This window comes from Orbicella franksi, chromosome 6, assembly GCF_964199315.1.
Source record: "Orbicella franksi chromosome 6, jaOrbFran1.1, whole genome shotgun sequence".
Taxonomy (NCBI): domain Eukaryota; kingdom Metazoa; phylum Cnidaria; class Anthozoa; order Scleractinia; family Merulinidae; genus Orbicella; species Orbicella franksi.
In genome coordinates this window covers 20,273,273-20,292,852 of record NC_138150.1, presented here as the reverse complement: position 1 = coordinate 20,292,852, position 19,580 = coordinate 20,273,273, and the positions used below count along the sequence as shown (strand labels likewise).

Below are 19,580 nucleotides of genomic sequence, written 5' to 3'. Positions count from 1 at the left end.
CTAAGTCCAATTTTTTTCTTCTCTTTTAGTATGCGAAGAGTGCTCAATTTCCATTGTCAACCAAACGACCAGCAGAAGTCTGTGAATTGCAAAATCAAAAGAGTCATGTTCTTTGTTCTCGTGATATTTTTGTTTCGTTTCCTCAGAAACGAAACGGTATTGTTTTCAGTTCAGGGGTGAACTATTTACATAGTGATTTGTCATATCCAATCAGAGTAAAGTTCGTAATTGTTGATGTAAATACGGTGGAAATTCGGTCATCGCAACAAAATGTGGCGTTCCGAACATTTCAATTTCTGCTTTATTCAAAAATGGGGAATTACGACTGAAACTCTCGTTTCTTGTTATTAAAATACACAGGAAAACTACACACGGGACTTCTATTTGGATAGTAATAGTGAAAAGGAAGTTTATTTTGGAGGTAGAGAGACCGCCAGACCACGCGATTTGTCCACTAATGCGATATTTTAAGCCGATGAAAGCAGTTCGTTTTGTTTGGTTCAACAAAGAAATGGTTCTGTTTTCCGTTTCAGAGTGATTTATTGACATAGTGAGTATGAATGTTATCAGCCAGTAACGCTTGTAATTCACGAGGTAAACATGTTCAACAAAAATAACTTGTTGTTTCGTTTTTTCAGAAACGAAACGGTATTGTTTTCAGTTCAAGGGTGAACTATTTACATAGTGGGGGTAATATCCGATCAGAGTAAAGTTCGTAATTGTTGATGTAAATGCGGCGGCAAAATTTCAGCCAAAACTCGGTGCATCGCTACAAAATGTGTCATTTGCAACATTGCAGTGAAACTCTCGTTTCTCGGTATTATCTTACACAAGAAAACTGTGAACTGGACTTGACAGTGATAGTGAAAAAGAAATACATTTTCGAAGTAGAGACACCGCCACACCACGCGATTTGTCCACCAATGCGACATCTTAAGTCGATGGAAGCAATTAGTTTTGTTTAGTTCAACAAAGAAATGGTACTGTTTTCCGTTTCAGAGTGATTTATTGGCATAGTGAGTATGAATGTTATCTGGGTAAACGCTTGTAATTCACAAGGTAAACATGTTTAGCAAAAATAGCTTCTCGAAACTAAATGTTATTTCGTGACACGGAAAGAAAATGAAATTTAAAATGTCATGCAGGTAGAAATAATTGGCGACTTAAATGTTCCTAAGTCTTACTGAAATGATGTATTCTAGAGAAACGAAGATATCTGTTTCCGTGCTTGATTTAAATGTGATTAAGATCACAACTACGGCGACATAATTTTGGTCAATCAGAACACTTGTCAGGAATAACAATCCCGCCCCTTTTCTGTGGCTGTTTACGGGAAAAGAACACGCACGTGGAGCGTCTGGACAATACTACAGATACGACATATTGTGGAAGGTAACTAGTTCATCATATTGTAATTTAATTAACGTTGGTATAGTGCAAAATAGGCACACCAGTGCTAGAAATAATATTTCTTCTTTAACGGGACATGTGTCCTTTCAAATCTTCATTTTGGTCGGACATCTTATCAATTTGACCGGACATTAATTTGCATAATTGATTGGTATAATTAATTAGCATAAGAAAATTTATTAGCATACTGTAAAGATTTTCAATACAAATCATTCAAAATTGCATTTAAATTTGATTTATTTATCATTTATGACTAACTAGTTAACTTAATTTACTAGATGACTGCACCGATCTCTCCTGGTTATCTCCTGGTTATATGTTCTTCAAGTAAACCTAGTTTTCTACTGTATGTTACCATTAAAGGGACACAGTCACCTTTGGAACCGCGCTGACCTGAACATTTAGGTTTTCTCAGTTTGAAAAAAGTTCACCTCAACCTGAAATCAAAGTACATCAAGAAATCCGCTTCAATCTTCGCAGTGTTTTGCTTGATTTTCAATCGTTTACTGAAAATCCTGTTTTTGAATGTTCTTTTGCTCATCCTATGATATTATTTATATCATATTTGGTTTAAAACAGTATGGATCGCGTCTCTGTAGTGTGCAAATTAGCTATGAAATGGTATCTAATGTGCAAGTGCGCCAGCTGAATGTGTCCCTTTAAAGCAGGAGCCCATCACTAGGAGTGTGCAACTACCCCAATTATTCCTGTCCTGACGTTTTTACAGACCCATCTATTTTAGTTTGAATTTACCGCGAATTCAGATCCGCGCAGGAACCTCAGTGACTAATCACAAGCACAGACTTTATAATTTCACTGGAAGATTAGGTCGACATGTCCACCTGAGGCTGCCATTTTTTCCTTACCGCTGCGCTAGGGTACATACATTAAGAGCTAACAGCATATTGTAATGCATGTAATGCATAATAGGGCGATTTCTGAAGAGTAATTTATTTGGCAAGTACAGGAAAGATGAACGCTTCTGCTTTATGATATGGCAAGAGCTCATAATGCGCTCCAGGATATGGCTCAAACTTTCAGTGTCAAGGGCCCAAAAGTAAAAAAATTCTTGGGTAGCCATTTGGCGACTGTGATAAAAATCAAGTAGGAATTTTATTCAGAAAAGAACTCAATGAATAAAATCTGTTCAAAAAAATTTCCAAGACTTTTTTGGTCGCTGATGTAATGAAGGATTCGTGCATTACAAGAGACACAATCGGTAGGCATACGTGACGGTTTGCAATGCATTATAGGGCGATTTCAAACACGATCCATTTGCAAGTTTTCCGATATGAGGGAATTCTTTACGGCAAAGCAAAAGGATAGATTGCTTTCTTTTCTTATGTTGAATGTTATAGAAACAAAGATCTTTAACTATGTAATTCTGGAAGGACATAATGTCTGAGAAAATAACCGTTATTGATCGTCAACACAGAGAAACATAGTCGCCATTATGGTAGCCTGTGAACGCAGACGTATTTTCGGCTGTCAACTAAACCAGCATTTTTGGTCGCCAAAGATGAAATTTTAGCCGCATTGGCGACCGTACCGGTCACAATTTCGAACCTTTCAACAATGTATCTAACTAAATTTTATGGATGGACAATAACTTGGTGTTGGTGAAATGTTCGGACATCATGTCCGACCATAACGTGAAATTGGCCGGACATATTTAAAATTTGGTCGGACAATGTCCGATGACCGACTGTTATTTCCAGCCCTGCACAATATGGCTTTTTTTATGAGATTTTCTTCGTATCTTAGGAGTCGACATTTTCCAGATTTAGTTGAATTTCTCGAATTTTCCGCCACAATTCCAGTAGCTTTACTTCTTAGAGCGCACTTTTAAAAATAATAAAATTTGTATTTCGACATACCGCGGCATTTCAAGAGTTGGTTTCCATGAAAACACTGATAGCGTTTGTATTTTAGCTTCATAATATTCAAGCGAAAGTGGAGGAATATTTGCACAACTGTCGTCATACATGAGGCGTCCTTTTTGAAAAGAAAAATATACTGCGTCACTGACAACGAAACACAGAGTACCGCATCCATTCGAATCAAGTACTGCCCGGTGCAAAGCGGCGCATTAGCATATATCTCCCTCACCCCAGGACTTCTCATGCACAAGATATCAAAACCCCAGCCTTTCTCAGACTTTGAATATCTTTCCGGAAACGAAACACTATTTCTTTCTGAGAAATAGCTTCTTGTTGGGAAAGAAACCAACAATGATATCTTAGTCCAAGACTTAAGCCAATCAAATCATGTGTCTCCGGAACCACAATTTCCTCGTGCCAAGGCTCCACCGGGTCAGAGAGACGAGCTGCTCTGGGGACGAGAATGGGAAAAGTTATCTATATTTACCTCTTCGCGCCTGTGACGTTTACGACTTTGAGTCCGTAGAATCTCTTCAAAAATATTCATCCTCTCATGTTACTCGTCCATGTCACTTCCGCAAAGAAATAGGAGGTAGACTGGACAGCAATGATGTCTCAAGCTCGTAAATGTTGATTTGTAGCCACGTTTTTCTAATCAAACTTCCGTTAGTTGGTTCAATGAACACTGGCAAACACGGAAAACGTTGAACCCACTAACTAATTTAAACATACTACTCTAATAATAATAATAATAATAATAATAATAATAAAACAATCTTTAAAGAGGAAGCGCCCGTCACGTAAATACGTGGTTTTCAAGGAGGTCCTCTATAAAAATAAAAAGTATTAAAATCTAAAATAAGAAATACAAATATCACAGATCTAAAATATAAAATATACAATAATTAAAACTACTAAAACTACCACAACTACCTAATGTCCTAAAAAACTAATTACAAATAATTATCTATTAACAATAAGTCGTACATCTAAAAATATTTTTTTCAAAATGTTTATTCATTAAGAACCTTATAAGGTTTTTCTTAAAAATTGTGCATGGCATTGGCTTTCCTAAAAATACTGGGAGAGACATCCAGTCATTTGTAAAACGGAGGTTTTACAAATGACAACTCTAGAGACAACTATTTCGTTCTGTGGGAGGAAATACCACCACGATATCTTTAGTTAATTTCTCATTCTTCTAAACATCTGTCCTTCATGATATTACTCGGTAATAAAAACATAACTTCTTTGTCTAGTCGTAAAATGTAAATATTAGTTCACTGTGACGTGTTAACGTCACGCTGTGAAACCTCAGTAAAATTTCCATAACCTCCTGAATCTGCAACGTACAACAGAGAGAAACCAAAATGTATAACACGTACGCAGAACATAACTGCCTTCAGTTCAAAATTAAAATAATGCTTTAGTAGCTTGGGAAAATAATTGTAATTATGCAACAGTACATATATCATCATAACATGCCATTGTTAGGTAAATGATATGTTGAGACACGTTAACCAATTAGGTCAAGGAGCACTGAGTTTCCCAGAAAAGAAGCCGGAAACTTCACTCTTTCTAGGAAAGAAAGAACAAGCTATTTTGAATTTGGTCTTTGACGAGGCTATTATTTGTCATTCTTCCACTGAGCACAAACCCAGGTTATACTCTACACGTCTAAGAATCAGGGAACTGAAGACATCAGCTCCAGGTATGTAAATCTCAACAATTCATGTTACGTTCAATTTTAAATTGTTATCACTGCTATTCGTCCGCCAGGTCCCTGCATGTCATTATGTTCCGACGACTGAGAAATTATATAATACTTGAAGGAGGAAATTCGTAAGAAATACCAAAGACGATCTGTATTAAATTGGCGATCTGTATTCATTCACCTTGGCCTGCCCTCGCATAATGCACATACCTGTTCAGAGAAACTATTTCCTGCTGTTTTGCGGTACAGTGTATTTTTTATAGGCAAGTGTTAATGTCAATTGAAAGTGTCTTATATAACTGCGGATTGAAATTTCGTAATAGCTACCAAGTAAAACGGATTTGATGTCACTGCTACAGGGCTAATACAACGGTGCAGACAGTATGTATCAGTCCTGATAAATATGAATAGTCTGCATTTTAAGACTTGTTGTCAAAGTTATAAATTATCGTTTAGAACGACCTATCGACAATGCGACAATTGTCATATCAGGACTGATGTTTGGAACAACATATCAGCACTGGCATTTGGGTTACAAGTCAATTCCAGCTTTATACTGTATAGAGTATGGCAGTAAACAGAAGCCTATGAAGAAACCGAATTTATGTAGATTAAGTAAAATCGATCGTTTTACCCAGTCTGCCATTATCGAATGAAAGTAGCCGCGCATGCGTTACAGTTTTATGAACTGGTGAGGGTAAGCTCAAAAAACTGAAACATCAGGTAAAAATTTCTCTTTATTCAAATTTTAAGTTCAAATCTCCGTTGTTTAGGCACGTATCGTCACCTATGTAACCCCAAGGCTCGTAGCCTACTTCAACGAGAGATTATTAATTTGTCTAATGTTGCATTGTGTCTCACAATCGAATGAGCACTGGCAGGCAGATTGCATGATGCCTGTGGAATTGGCGTCGGAATGATACAGTGATTTGTAAAATTAATTCCGATTGCCAAAACTTTCCACTGCGACTTTCCACTGCGTAAAAGCCAAAATACTCTAGAGTATTCTAGGGTCGAATACGTGATTGTGACGCAATAGAATCCTAGAGTATTCAAGGCGCACACAATACGTGACGTTCACCTGGAATATTCGTATCGAATATGGTGGAATACGCTCCGTTCATAATCGTTCGTGGATTTTGGTTAAAGTATACCACACATCTGTAGTACTCCTAGAGTATGATGGTGAACCCTTTGTAAAAAGAATTCTATGTAAGAAGGTAACAGTTCGGGCGCATATAGCATTCTCCTGGAAGCAGAACACTACAGAACACTTGAAGTGTGTCGTTTAGAATACCCTTAAAACCTCACATATGCGTCAGTATTCAAAAATAAACACGTTTCATACTTCGCACGAGTCTCTTGTCCCAGTCGAACACCACAGAACACTTGAAGTGTGTCGGTTAGAATACCTTAAAACCTCACTTATGCGTCAGTATTCAAACATGAAGACGTTTCATACTTCGCATGAGTCTCGTGTTCCAGTCGCAAACTCTCGAACAACTGGGAGTATTCGAAAATGTTCGAGTCATAAACGATCACTATATCTTCGAAGAACATCTAATGCAACATTAATCTACCAAAACGTGGCCCGTATGATTTATCGAACATTTCGAGTCATTCACGAGTATTCAATTTCAATACGGAAAAACAGGCCGGATTCTAATAGAATATTCCAAAAGTATTTCTAGTTAGCCGTAATCGAATACGTCAGAACATTGCGGTATACGCGGCGTGCGCCGATCCGTATTCGAGCGAATTCGGGCCCGAAATATTTGGCTTTTCGCGCAGTGAATTCAGAACCAGAAAACTTAAAAAACGTGGCTATCAGAAGCTTTAAAATTGTAATTTAAGCCTGCAAGACAAATCAATTGAAAGGGAGTTTCGCTTTCCGTCGATTGCCTCGGATTCGACCATTCCAACTAAGGTAACTAATCGGGAGATTCTCCTGATAAGGAGTAGTTTATAGCTTATATACTGAAGGTATGAGCAGCAAGGATGCATCACTGTTCGTGTCTCCTCGAGAATGCTCTTTATCCGTGGAAAGATCTGCAATAATTTCAAGTCGGTTCAGTATAAACCTAAAAGTCCATCTTGTTTACTGAGTCAGGCTTGCTTCAAAAGCAGAGCAAATCCTTTTCGTCAACTTGTTTCAACGACTGCGTTGCAGCTAATATAAGTGAAATTTATCAAAGCAACGATTGTCCATATAGTTCAGCCTTAGCCTCGACGGCCCAGTTAGGTAGGACAGTCAGGGTAGTTGACGGCAACGTACTCACCGGTTTAGTGCTGCTAAGAATTAAGGATTTTTAGAACACAGTCCCGCTGCTATTTCGCTGCTGTTAGCACAGATAAACACACTCCCTGTTGCACTAAGTGTGAAGCTATGCTACTCAGTGTAATATTGCTGTATAACCGGCCTGTAACCATACGGCAGATTTTGAAAATAATTTTTCTCTTCACACGTTTTTGTCATTTGTCTCTTCACACGTTTTTTGTCGGCAAACTCGTACAGAGAAAATTAAACGTTATTTCGGCAGGAGCAAAGGAGGTCTGCGGAAATGTGCGGTACTAATTGAACGTTTTAAATAGAAAGGAAAATGTTACTAGGGGTTTTAAACTTAGATAGTTCTGCTAACTTTGAACTAACTCTGGGAATATGTGTCCGAGCTCAATTCCGGGGAAGGATTGCGACTGACTCGCATGGAGTTTTGGACAAGGCGGACATTGAAAGTTTTTGAATCGCTCAATCAGTTGAAAGCAACATTCCTAGCCATAATTTAATATCTAGTTTCACTGGAAAATGCTCTGATTCCCTATACAACACATATAAATTTGCCTCTATACTAATAGCGACTCAATTTTCAAAAAAAGATCACAGATATTTTAGCTTCTTTGCAGTTGGTTTGCGTCTTACATTTGGGAATAATGAGCCGATTCTTTCAAAATGAATCCAATGAGTTAATGCTGCATTGTCGAACACCTCACTGCATTTCTTATATTATTCTAATATGCACAAAATCAGTGTGAACGGAGCTCTCTATGGTTTACTTGCAAAAGAAAGATCAAATAGTTGAGGCACATCCTTTCTTAACTTTCAGTCTCTGTGTTGGAATGGCACAAGGTGGACATTCTTCCGGGATGGACGAGGAAGATGGGTGAGCTCCAGCGTTAATATACAAATAACAATCCAATATGTTTCCCGGCAGTACAACTTACACTGTCTTTCCTCTTTCTTAATATAAGCATGAGTTTGTATTTTCTTTTTATCTCTGAATTACAGTGAAGAGACTGAGGACTTCATACCGCTTCCCTTTATGGTAAGGATCGAAGACGCCATCGAACGCCATTTGTTTATAGAGTTAAGGGTTAAAGTGAAACCGAAAACTTACCGACCGCACGGGAACGAGTTTGGTGGTTCGTCCCTTTTTATCTACAACTTTATTTCTTACTACAATGCTGAAGTTACTGAATTTTGTATATCCTGCACCCGGGTTTTTTGAAATTTTGAGGCAAACTGAGTTTACGACAAACACATGCATATTATACAAGACATACAAGCAAGACAAAAACATTGCCAATCTATTCCTTGCGCCGCGTAAATGCAGCTTTCCTTGCAGTTTATATTCCCTTACTTTTAAAAGTCATCTATCCTTGTCTCTAGTTACCGCCGTTTATCGATCGCATTTGCAGGATCCATTTTTATTGGGATTTAAGAAGGAGGGTGATGAAAAATTTCAAGCACAGCGATATGAAGAGGCAGCAGCGTTTTATACTTTCGCGTTGAATTACCCAGCTTTACCTTTCATGGATACTTCTGCCATTGCCGAAAAGCTTTTTCGCAAGAGAGCCGTGTGTTTCTATAAAATGGTAAGTTTATCTCTTTAATGAACATAACTCCAGGTACAATTTGAGGCAATCTGATTTTTCCACTCCTAGGTATAACTCTGTAACGCACGGTAGTCACTCACAGTGATGTTTAGGACCCAAATCATGGGGAGACCGGTCTTCGGATCACAGATCAGCCAAAACACTTAATAAGTTTAAAAGGCGCATTCGTGGCAAAGATGTGATTAAGTAAATAGAAGCAGGCTACAAGGATTGTATCCTCTGCTCAACTTGACATTCTTAAATCTTATTAGTAATTAATTATTTTTTTACATAAGTTCAGCTATCGATAGTTACCTATAATGTTTAGCTTTATATTTAAAACATTTTAGACTGCATTTTCTATTATTCATATTTTAGTGTAGATATCTTAGTCTTCTCAGTTTTGTACGTATTTTGTATTAGTCTGTGTCCCCTTATCAGTATCGCTTTCTCCCAGGCTACATGGTTTGACACTTAAATAAAGTTTATTGTTATTATTATTATTATTATTATTATTATTATTATTAACTCCACGAGGCATGTAACATAGCTCTCGAATAGAATCGACTTTTATTTATTGCATCAAATCTGGTGATAACATTTTTTCGGCATCACTGACAACTTATACATGTTGTATCACACAGGGCAAATATCTTGAGGCCATCCAGGACTGCGAAGGAGGTACATATAAGTTAGTTGTTGGCTTCCGTATCTACCGCCTTCCTTTTTTTGGCGGATGTCTTTTCAATTAAGCTTACTTTGTCAGCATTTGAACGACATCTCCCCACAATGCATTCTGTCCTTAATTTTATACTGTCCTTAATTAGATTCTGTAATGTTATTATCTCTTTTAGCCATTGAACATGCAGATTGCAGCAACAATAAGAATTTGCTGGCAAAATCTGTTTTTATCAAGATGAAAGCAATAGTGTGTCTTGGAGATTTTGTTCCAGCCTTTAAGTTAGCAGTGTGGTGCAAGCATTTGAGGCCCAATGTAAGTAGATCTCACAAATATGTACTATAGTAATGTTACTTGTCATCAGTCGATCGGGTGACTGTATAAACAATAGAGATTATGATCAGAGAAAACACTGATCGGGCTCATGCAAGTAAGGGTTCTTTCACGAATTATTTGCCCGTTTACCTGATAATGTCACTGCTTTTCCCTTGGAAGGAACTTTAACCAAGCTTTTTCATTTATTTGTTTTTTTCTTTGTTTGTTTGTTTGTTTGCTTGTTTGGTGGTTGGTTGGTTGGTTCGTTCGTTCGTTCGTTCGTTGATTGGTTTGTTGACTGGTTGTTTGTTTGGTTGGTTGTTTATTTCTTTGTCCACCTGTTTGTTTGATTGCTTGTGTGTTTGTAATGCTTGTCTCGATCTGCTTGTTTGCTTGCCAACTTGTTTGCTCGTTTGCCTGTTAGCCCGTTTGCTTGTTTGCCTGTTTGCTTGTTCGTCTGTTTTTGTTCGCTGGTTTGTGATTTGCTTGTGAGTTTCTTTGTTTTGTTTTTACTTGTCCAATTAAATTGTGATTCCTTGCTAAGTGAAGCTGCTGGCCAAGCGAGTAGTTTGTGATTTATATTAGTTTGCCCAACGGCTAATTGATGATAAATATATTCCTATCGTTTCTCCAGTGCGAGAAAACCAAGGAATGCTTGAATGATCTAAAGGAAAAACTGAGAGAAGCATTTACAAAGGCAAGTGAATTAATTGCAGCGCTAGGCAGAGAAGGTGTAACTCAGGAAGCTGGAACTGTCTACAGGCTAAAACATGCTCCCAAACATTACTCTTTTTTTTTACCGCGTGATTGTCTCCGTGATTAGTGCGCTGGACTTCAGATCAAGCAGTCCAGGTTTGAGCCCTGGCTTGCTGTGTCGTGTTCTTGGGCAAGACACTTTACTCTCGCTGTGCCTCTCTCCACCCAGGTGTATAAATGCATGGGGAACGGCGAATTTAATATTGGAAGGTAACACTGTGATAGACTACCATCCCATCCAGGGGGGAGAAGAAATACTCCTAGTAGCTTCATGCTATGGAAACCGGAAATAAGTGACGATCTGATGGTCCAGTGGGCTAGAACGCAGACTTTACCTACCTTCATTGATTGAGTTTTAATTGCCAGAGTTTTATCCATGTTATAATGGTATAATTTCATACATATACCTAAAACATTTTTCTTTGTCTCTCTCTTTACAGGATCGTTCTCTGATTCATGAAGTTCTGGAGACAATAATTGAATTCGCCGAAATGTTAAACATGGACGATAACACTCGTGTACTCGCTTTAGAAAGTTACACTGAGTTACTGGATTTGTTAAACTTTATGTTTCTACATGGAGTTCTATTAAGGCAGGCTGAAATCCTAATGAACCTGGTAACAATTTTAATTATTTCATAAATAGGAAGCTTTAAAATCACTTGGTATCCTTTCTCTCTTGATGTCTTTATTTAACTATTTAACAATTAAATTATCAGCTCAAGATTTTTATCGCCCGACAGTTGCCGAGGGCGAGGCCCGAGTCAACTAAAGTTAACTATCACGCATAGAAATCGAAATGGAATAATCTAATTGTTTTAGTGTAAATTTACTAGTCATTCAAAACTTTATCTTACTCCTCTTCACAGACGCTTCGAAAACGCAAAGTAGCGGCCGCCAGTTTGTTAACAAGCGCACACTGCTAGGCTACTCGCTATATACAACAGAATAGATAGTGCATAGCGTAGCCAATCAGAGAACAGCATATATACGTGATAGAACGCTAGTAGATTAATACTAACTGAAGCTAGTGTATGCACAAACTGTAAAGATCGACTGCTACAATTTATACTGAAGACTATTGTTAAGAGTGTATATTTTAAAAAGGTCTTTGTAGTAATTGATCTTAAAAATTTTTTTCGAAGGATTAACTTCTGCTTTTGTTTATTAATATCAGGGGAGATACGAAGAAGCAAAGGATACTTGTGCAAAAGGTATGTAACGCGAGTTTCCTTGGCCATTTCTTACATAAAAAGTCTGAAAAAGAACCTTCTCTCCAGATTTCTCCGGCGTAGTGTGGACGGGGCCTACATTGAACACTGCTCTCTTTTAAATCGTTTAGTGTAAGTGATTCACAACTGCGCTAGAGTTGTAGCCTTATTAAAAGGAGACACCACCCGCTGATCTCTGTAGAGCTGTATCACATCAGTATTTGGACTCGAATCTCAGATGGTTTCTGCGTGTGGTATGCCCTGGCTGGACTGGTAGTTGTCCTGGATTGCGTGTAATAACTTCACGTTTTTTTTTGGTTTTTTTTTCAGTACTGTGGTTAAGAAGCGATAACCTCGAAGCTTTAGAACTTATGGCTGAAATTATAGAACGCTTGAAGGAAAGCGAACTGAAACAAGCAAAAGAAACGGTAGTTATTTATAAATTTATTGTGTACATTGATTAAAATGAGCTATTGTCCGTAACTTAAAAGCAGCTCAATTTCTAGATTATTTACAAAGTAACAGCCTACTCCACAAACAGTTCACAAATATTCCATATTATAACAAGAAGACGCTTGGGGATCGAACGTATTATTAGACGAATTTATACAAAATTTACAAGAGATTTTACCAGACATTTGCAACTTTTTTTCGTGCAGATTTCGAGAGTACCACCACTGAGAGTGGCTCGCTGCAATGCTCTCCTTTGCTTTAACCACGAATAACAATCCTCCGTAGGAAAAAAGATGGCGATTGGTACATTTACCCATAATTCTTAGCGCACGAAAACCTTAACAACATTCATAAAAACGTACAGAAACGTGATAAAATCTTCAAACCCAGGTTACTCAATATCCTTATAGCAAAGTGGAAAATGTCGTAAAAATTTGGCTTTCTTTGTGCCCTATAGGCTGTGTTAGGCTCGCAAGGTATTGTGGTAACATGTACAGCCGCCATCTTTTTTCCTACGGTGGATTAATACTTAGCGGGCAGGCATCCGCTAACTAAGTCACGTGTAATGCATGTTTCTGTTGCTGTTGTTGTTATTGTTGCCGTTTGCCTTTGTTTAATTTCTTTTTCCCGAAATCAGTCAGGGATGTTTATAAATAAACAGTGAATAACCCAAGGAAGTAAGCAAAGAAGTACCCCATAACTGTAAGTGTGACTGGGGGAACCCTCCCACCATTGGATATTCGTTATTTATCGTGTCCTTTTCAAGACAAGATAATATTTTGAGTGTACGTCATGGTGGTCGTTGACAAGGGCCGATGATGTCATGCAGAGTAGCTGGAGGTTTTTTTTTTTTTTTGGTTTTTAGATATATTAATAACAGTAAAAAACAAAAAAACTGGAGCGAGCAGTATCTACCCACACCTCCACCCGCCATTAGTTCTTCTAAAGGAGAAGCAATTTTTCTCTTTCACACAGAAAAAGACGAATGCGGTCAAAAGAGGGCCATCTGAAATAGAAATTAATGGTGCAGCAGCATCATCTATGGACAGCCAACCCTTATTGTCTGAGGTAGCTGGCCCTGCTGGCTTTTATTAAATTACAATACGTTAGGTTCTGTTTATTTCATATAAAATCAGATAGGTGAGAAATATGATTAAGTTACTCGTCGGAATAGCTAGTAGTGAGGAGACCGGAATCTTGGAGGCAGCGTGGCCGAGTGGTTAGAGCGCCGGATTTGAAATCCGTAGGTCCCGGGTTCAAATCCCGTTCTGACCGCTAGCTGATCTTGTTCTCGGTAGCCCCGAGTTCAACTTCTCAACTACGCTTGTAAATAACCAGCTGGTCCGCCTCCCGCCAGTTGGGATTCTTAACCTAGCTATGTTTATTTGAATATTTATTTATAATTGTTTGTTTACATTGGTCCTGAAAAGCCCCGATGGGGAGTGGCCAATTACGTATACATACATACAGTCTTCGTTACGTGCCACCACTGATCAGGTATCGTCCATGGGGTGGTCTAGTGTTTAGTGTGTGAGATATTCAGGAACGAGAGGTCTGATATTACTCGATACAGTGGCCCTCCTTTCCACGTGTTGTGGCTTTATGCTAATGATCCAGAATTCACATTCCCTTTGAATGGAAAATGCTTTAAGACTTTACAATACCGACCACTAATACGCTCATAGCCTTTCCTGATTACTGTGTTCAGCCACCTAAATATTGGAAATATACCTTTTATTTCACAGGTGGAGTCATCGCCAGCGAGTTTTCCTGTCGAGAACAGTAAGCAGATCAAACCTGATAATGATGTCATATTGAATTCGGAGGAAAAGGTATGAAACGTTTCTTACCTCCCATAATGCTTTGGTTACTTAAATACAGAAGCATCCTGTCGATGGTGCCTGCGTATCGATTCCTTGCCACTCTACAAGTGTTAATAAAACTCAACTTCTTTAGTTTCTTGCGCCCCCCCCCCCCCCACCCGCAAAGTGGGGGGTTGGGCCAGAATGAAATTCAACACCGTCATATAATTAACAATTATTTCAGTCACGCTTATTGGATATGAGATGGTAGACAGCCAACAAAGCGCGTAACGCCGCCTTGGCTAAATTCATCTCATATCCAACAAGCGTGAGCGGAATAATTGTTTTAACGACGTCCTAAAAATGCAGAAAACTAAAATAAAATAGAAATAAGATCTCCCTAAGAAATAACGCGGACACTTACCATATTTGTAGAGCATATTATAATGCCTCATAACCCATGATGGCTAAGCCAATGAACAGTCTAAAATTGCATTATCCAATGATCCAGTTTTTAATAATCATTGAATAAGACAGTGCCTTATATTTATAATTCAGGAGCAGCTTTCACAAGTGACAGAAGAGAATCCTTTGGCTGTTGCAATAACTGATGGTAAGTTACCTGTCATGTTCATTTTATACTTGCCCGAATGAGTATGAGTACTCTGCGCCAATTGATATTAAATTCATGATGGTCCTTTTTTAAACAGTACTAGAAAAGATGGCGGACTCAGATCAAACGCAAAGTGAATACGCGGCAGCAAAAGAACATGGTATTATTTTCCGTTCCGCGATTTTATTTGTTTCAAGCATCTCAACACATGAAAACGGTTTGAAATAGTTTCAACTTATGTTTTTCTTTTTGTTTCCTTATCTTCTAGAAAAAGCAGAAAGGAGGAAGAAGAAAAACAGGAAGAAGAAAGAGAGAAAGAAAGAAAAGAGAAAAGCCCAGCAGCTAAAGGAAGGTTCTTCAGGTAAATGGCATTTGTTAGTGTTGTCATTTTTATCAGCAAAATTCTCCTACGTTTCTAATAATGTTTGCTCCAAGGGTGTGATGTGCATGCAGTTGAACCCCACTATCTCAAATTCTTAAGGGAAACGAAAATAGTTCGAGACATTGGCGGTCCGAGAAAGCCGATAGTATATGACTGAAAAAGTTTACCCGAGGAAAAGTTATTTGAGTTCAAGATTATTTGAGACCAGGGAGTTCGACATAACCGAGTTGGAGGAAGCGAGTTTTTATTGTATATCTGATATTTCCCATTTGATGATTTTCTTTATTTTTATCACCTGTGAGCTCGGCATTTCGCTTTTCCTTCTTTATGGATCCTTCTCGATCTCCTTTTTATCTTCCCAAGTGCGCTTTCCATAGCAACCCTGAACTTCAATTAAAAGCAATGTCCGCGCTCATTTCTAAAGACTAGTTTTCAATTGTATCAACAGATCAGGCTGTACTAGCAAGCAACGTGGAAGAAGGATCACCTCATGAAAGCCCTGATGAGGGTGACTCCCAAGCAACAGACTCAGTACTCGGAGACCCGGATATCTACTTAGACTATCAGTCCGACTGCAGCAGCACAATGAGAGGCAGAAACGCGTCGTTTACCACCTCAAACACTGCATTTAGCACCTTGGGACTCAACCAAGACGAAGACTCGGACGGTGGGGACTTTATACCCGTGCAGAATACTCGTCGCCCTGTCCTCTCGACTGCAAAAGCTAGTGCTAGTACATTAGGTGTCCACAAGCATTTTGGGGAGAGGGCATCAGGGCTTGACTGGATTGATGCGCCGCATGGCCAAGAGCTTCCGTCAGTTGCGGAGGTTAACGCACTTCCGTTGACGCCTGAACCGAGCACATCCCAGCTTCAGGGTATACCTCCCAGTAGTGGTTTCAGAAAGGAGGATAATGCGAACACGTCTGAAGTCCGTAGGTCCTTGAGTTTCGGAGAGTTTCCCAACTTACCAGAAGGGAATATTAACAGACCGACTCCTAACTCAATGCATATGGGCGCTTCTGGTAATGCTTGGCTCAATATTAACCAGCCTAACGCATCGCTTCCAAACTTCAGCCCATTTCAAGGTGAAGCTCGACCGAGAATTGAGGCAACAAATGAACAATTGTCAAGTATGTCTTTCCATGGGATACCTGGTCAGCCAAGCAGTTCCACCGGTTTTGCTTGCTTTACCAGTCCTGGACAATCTGACCGGTCCTCTAACCCAGTCACATTTTCCCAAAGTTTCCAAACCAAGAGTGCGACAAGAACGCTCAGTGTGGATCCACCACCTGGGTTAATTGGTCGTATAAAGGTTCCCGAGGGTGTCTTTGTTGTGTGCGAGCACTTCCTGCAGAATATCATAAAAGCCAAGACTTGTAACTTCTGTGAAGAGCGCGGTATCCTGAAGTATGCTGCCTGGAACAACAACCGCTCTCAATGGCAAGTCATGAGGCCTTATCCCCGATTTAAACTTCCACCGAGAGCTACTTTTGATGTCTGCAAGCATTTTGCTTCTAATAGGCCATGTCTAAAGGAACCCTGTACATTTCCTCATGGGGAACAGGAAACAATCATGTGGACTTTAGAGAGACAAGGCCGTAAGTAAAAATACGAGTTATACAAAGTTTCAGAGTGGTATACCATGAAATGTCCCACGAGTTGCTTGTATTTTCTTCATTAGTATACAAGAAATTAAAATACAGTGGGAATTCCACGGTATACCACAACAAAGTGTTGCATAACTAATTTATACCATACCATAGAAAATAAAGAGACGAAAACAATCAATGCAGCCCACGACGGGAAGGTTAGGTGTAATACTGTCGAGTATACATCAAATCAAGTGTAATATTTCAAATTATTTAACGAATTATTTCTCTCTAACATTGCAAGTTAACGGCTTTCATTGAACAAAAAAACACGTTTCAAAAGTAGCAAAACGTTTCTGTTGACCTGTTAACATAACGGGATAAAGAAACGATTTTTTTGAATAGTTAGTGAATATCGGAATTAATAGCATTAATATGCGACAAAACGGTCTATAGGTTTGTCCTGCTTGGTTTCACAATCGAAGAGGCTTACATTTGTTACACATTTCTATTTTTTTTTTAATAGTTCTCGCCTCCCCTGAAGTAAGTCTACAGTTATTTCGGGCCAATACTGCAGCAGCCCCCATGATGATGGAGCCTGTGGTGAAGGAAAATGGTACCAATAGCATGCCACTCCATACGGCTGAAAATATAGGTGTTTCGGTGGCCTCTTTTGGTGGTTCAACTGTGAATGGATTTCCTGGCTTAGAAGCTGTTCCATCCCAAAGTTCTACTACAGGTGACTCTAACAATACTTCGATTTGGTCCTCTCCCCTTGAGACGTCTGGTGGATCTTTTCAACCAGTGCCTCCGTGGCAGGAACCCGTCGTTGCGACCTCCCAAGAGGGTCCCTTGGAAGCCTTTTCATCTCAAAGCTCCACTGCAGATAGCTCTGAATGCACCAAATCTTCTGCTCGGTCTTCAGTCCTTAACCAATCTGAGAGAACGTTTACACCAGTCCCACCTATGGAGAAACCCATCATTACGAATTCCCACGTGGGTCGTAGAGAGGCTGTCTCGTCTCAAAGCTCCCCTGCAGATAGTTCTAAAGATACCACATCTCCTGCTCGGTCTTCAATCCTTAACCAATCTGAGAGAACGTTTACACCAGTCCCACCCATTACGACTTCCCACGTGGGTCGCACAGAAGCTGTTTCGTCTAAAAGCTCCTCTGAAGTTAGCTCTAAAAGTACTACACCTCCCACTTGGTCTTCAGTTGTTAAACAATCTGCGAAACCTTCTGCACCCGCAGTCTCAGCCTCGCGCGAACGCACCATTACGACTTCTGCAAGTCTTGAATCATCTGGGAGACCTTCAACGCCAGTCGTACCTTCAACAACACCCGCTAACGTGACGTCCCACGTGGCTCACAATCGTCTTCCATGTCAAAGCTCCGCCGCAGATAGCTCTACCAATACGTCATCTTCTGCTCAGTCTACAAGCTTTGAACCGTATAAAAGACCTTCTACACCACTTCCGCCATCTGGTAAGCCAGCCACTATGACCTCCCCTGCAGCGCCGCCGTCGAAGACTGGTTCTGTACCGTCGTCGAACTCCGACAATGATTTTCGAAAGATCCCAAAAGGAGTTTATGTCGTGTGTGATGACTTTCTTTGGAAAAACCTTAAACGACCAGCGAGCATCTACGAGAAGACCAAGGCCTGTAAAGGCTGCGAGAATCGTTCAAGACTGAAGTACGCTGTCTGGAGTGACAACAGCAAACAATGGCAGCTAATAAGGCCATATCCTGCTGAAGTCTCCGTAAAAGTTGCGTTTAAGGAGTGTGCGCAGTACGTGTCTAATAAACCATGCCTGAAGACTCCGTGCTCATTTGCTCACGGCCAACTAGAATTAAACATGTGGACCATGGAAAGGGAAGGAGGTAAGTTGAATAAGGGGGAAGAGGGGAAAATGCGAATTGTGGAGTTGCTAATTGCGAAATATAGGGGAATCAACGCGTTAACATAAAAGAAAATTATTCCTTCAGTCAGACTCCAGTCTATGATTATAAATATTGGGATACATTCATAAAAAAAGTTATTTTGGATGCTGTTAAATGGGGAAAATTTTGCCGGGCGCATTGCGATCGTTCATGATTCATTAAAAGTACATATGAGCTCGGTCCACAAATCTGCGAAAAAAGGAACTCGACCAATATTTCTCCAATACGGGCCTCAACTAAGTTCAATAACATATATATATCGCATTAAAATCGCGCGCATTTGGCCAAGCATTTAAACGTAACTGACAGCACGTTTCCTTCAATTTAACCTGGTTTAAATGTGGCCACTCCGATCACTCGCTTGGCAAAAAGGAAAATAATATATTATTTATTTCAGATCGTTTCGTGGTTTTATCCGACAACGTATTTTAAAATTATGTCATTTTTTCCTCCACGTTTAAATTTTTAATGTTTATGGTTTTTGTGCAATTTTTATGCGCGACGGAGCATTGCTGGAAGTCTGCGCGTTATAAATTATAAATTATTATTTTATTTCGTTCACATCAAAGGGAGCAAGTAAACGAATAATTCACTTCTCAACAGTATCCTAATGTGACGTTGGACACGACAAGTTGGAAAATCTCTGGCCCAACAGAAATGTCAAACTTGTCGACAAATCCAAAAAAATGTTACGAGACATCATCTCAGTCACCCGATCTTTTCTAGTGATAAGCTTTTCTCTTACATTGAAGTGAAGCCAGACTTTAACAAATTAATCAGCGTAGTGGTAGCACTTTCTGAATGCGAAGGTCACCAAACTTCGAAATACAGTGCAACCCTGTTGATCTGGTCACAGTCAGGGCCGCCAGAATCCGGTTGAATAACTAGACAGGTTAGTAATATCGTTGCATCTCGCAACTCGCAACTCGCAACTCCATAACTCCACAACTCCACAACTCGCAA

At 39.4% G+C, this 19,580-nt stretch overlaps 1 protein-coding gene across 3 annotated transcripts in view; it reads left to right on the top strand.

Annotated features, from left to right (window-relative positions):
* The first annotated feature begins 4,673 nt into the window (after positions 1 to 4,673).
* The window catches only part of LOC145490853 (3'-5' exoribonuclease HELZ2-like), a 37,284-nt gene continuing 22,377 nt past the window's right edge, over positions 4,674 to 19,580 (top strand). Inside the window, exons 1-17 of one of the 3 annotated variants that reach the window (XM_081469957.1) lie at positions 4,674 to 5,001; positions 8,106 to 8,162; positions 8,288 to 8,324; positions 8,698 to 8,874; positions 9,519 to 9,555; positions 9,729 to 9,868; positions 10,503 to 10,565; positions 11,065 to 11,241; positions 11,801 to 11,837; positions 12,165 to 12,262; positions 13,263 to 13,355; positions 14,033 to 14,119; positions 14,648 to 14,702; positions 14,800 to 14,862; positions 14,971 to 15,063; positions 15,533 to 16,684; positions 17,202 to 18,557. In XM_081469957.1, the coding sequence (XP_081326083.1) occupies positions 8,119 to 8,162; positions 8,288 to 8,324; positions 8,698 to 8,874; positions 9,519 to 9,555; positions 9,729 to 9,868; positions 10,503 to 10,565; positions 11,065 to 11,241; positions 11,801 to 11,837; positions 12,165 to 12,262; positions 13,263 to 13,355; positions 14,033 to 14,119; positions 14,648 to 14,702; positions 14,800 to 14,862; positions 14,971 to 15,063; positions 15,533 to 16,684; positions 17,202 to 18,557 (3,709 nt within the window). In that variant the 5' untranslated portion in view covers positions 4,674 to 5,001; positions 8,106 to 8,118. The other 2 variants (XM_081469958.1, XM_081469956.1) reach the window with 2 other exon arrangements.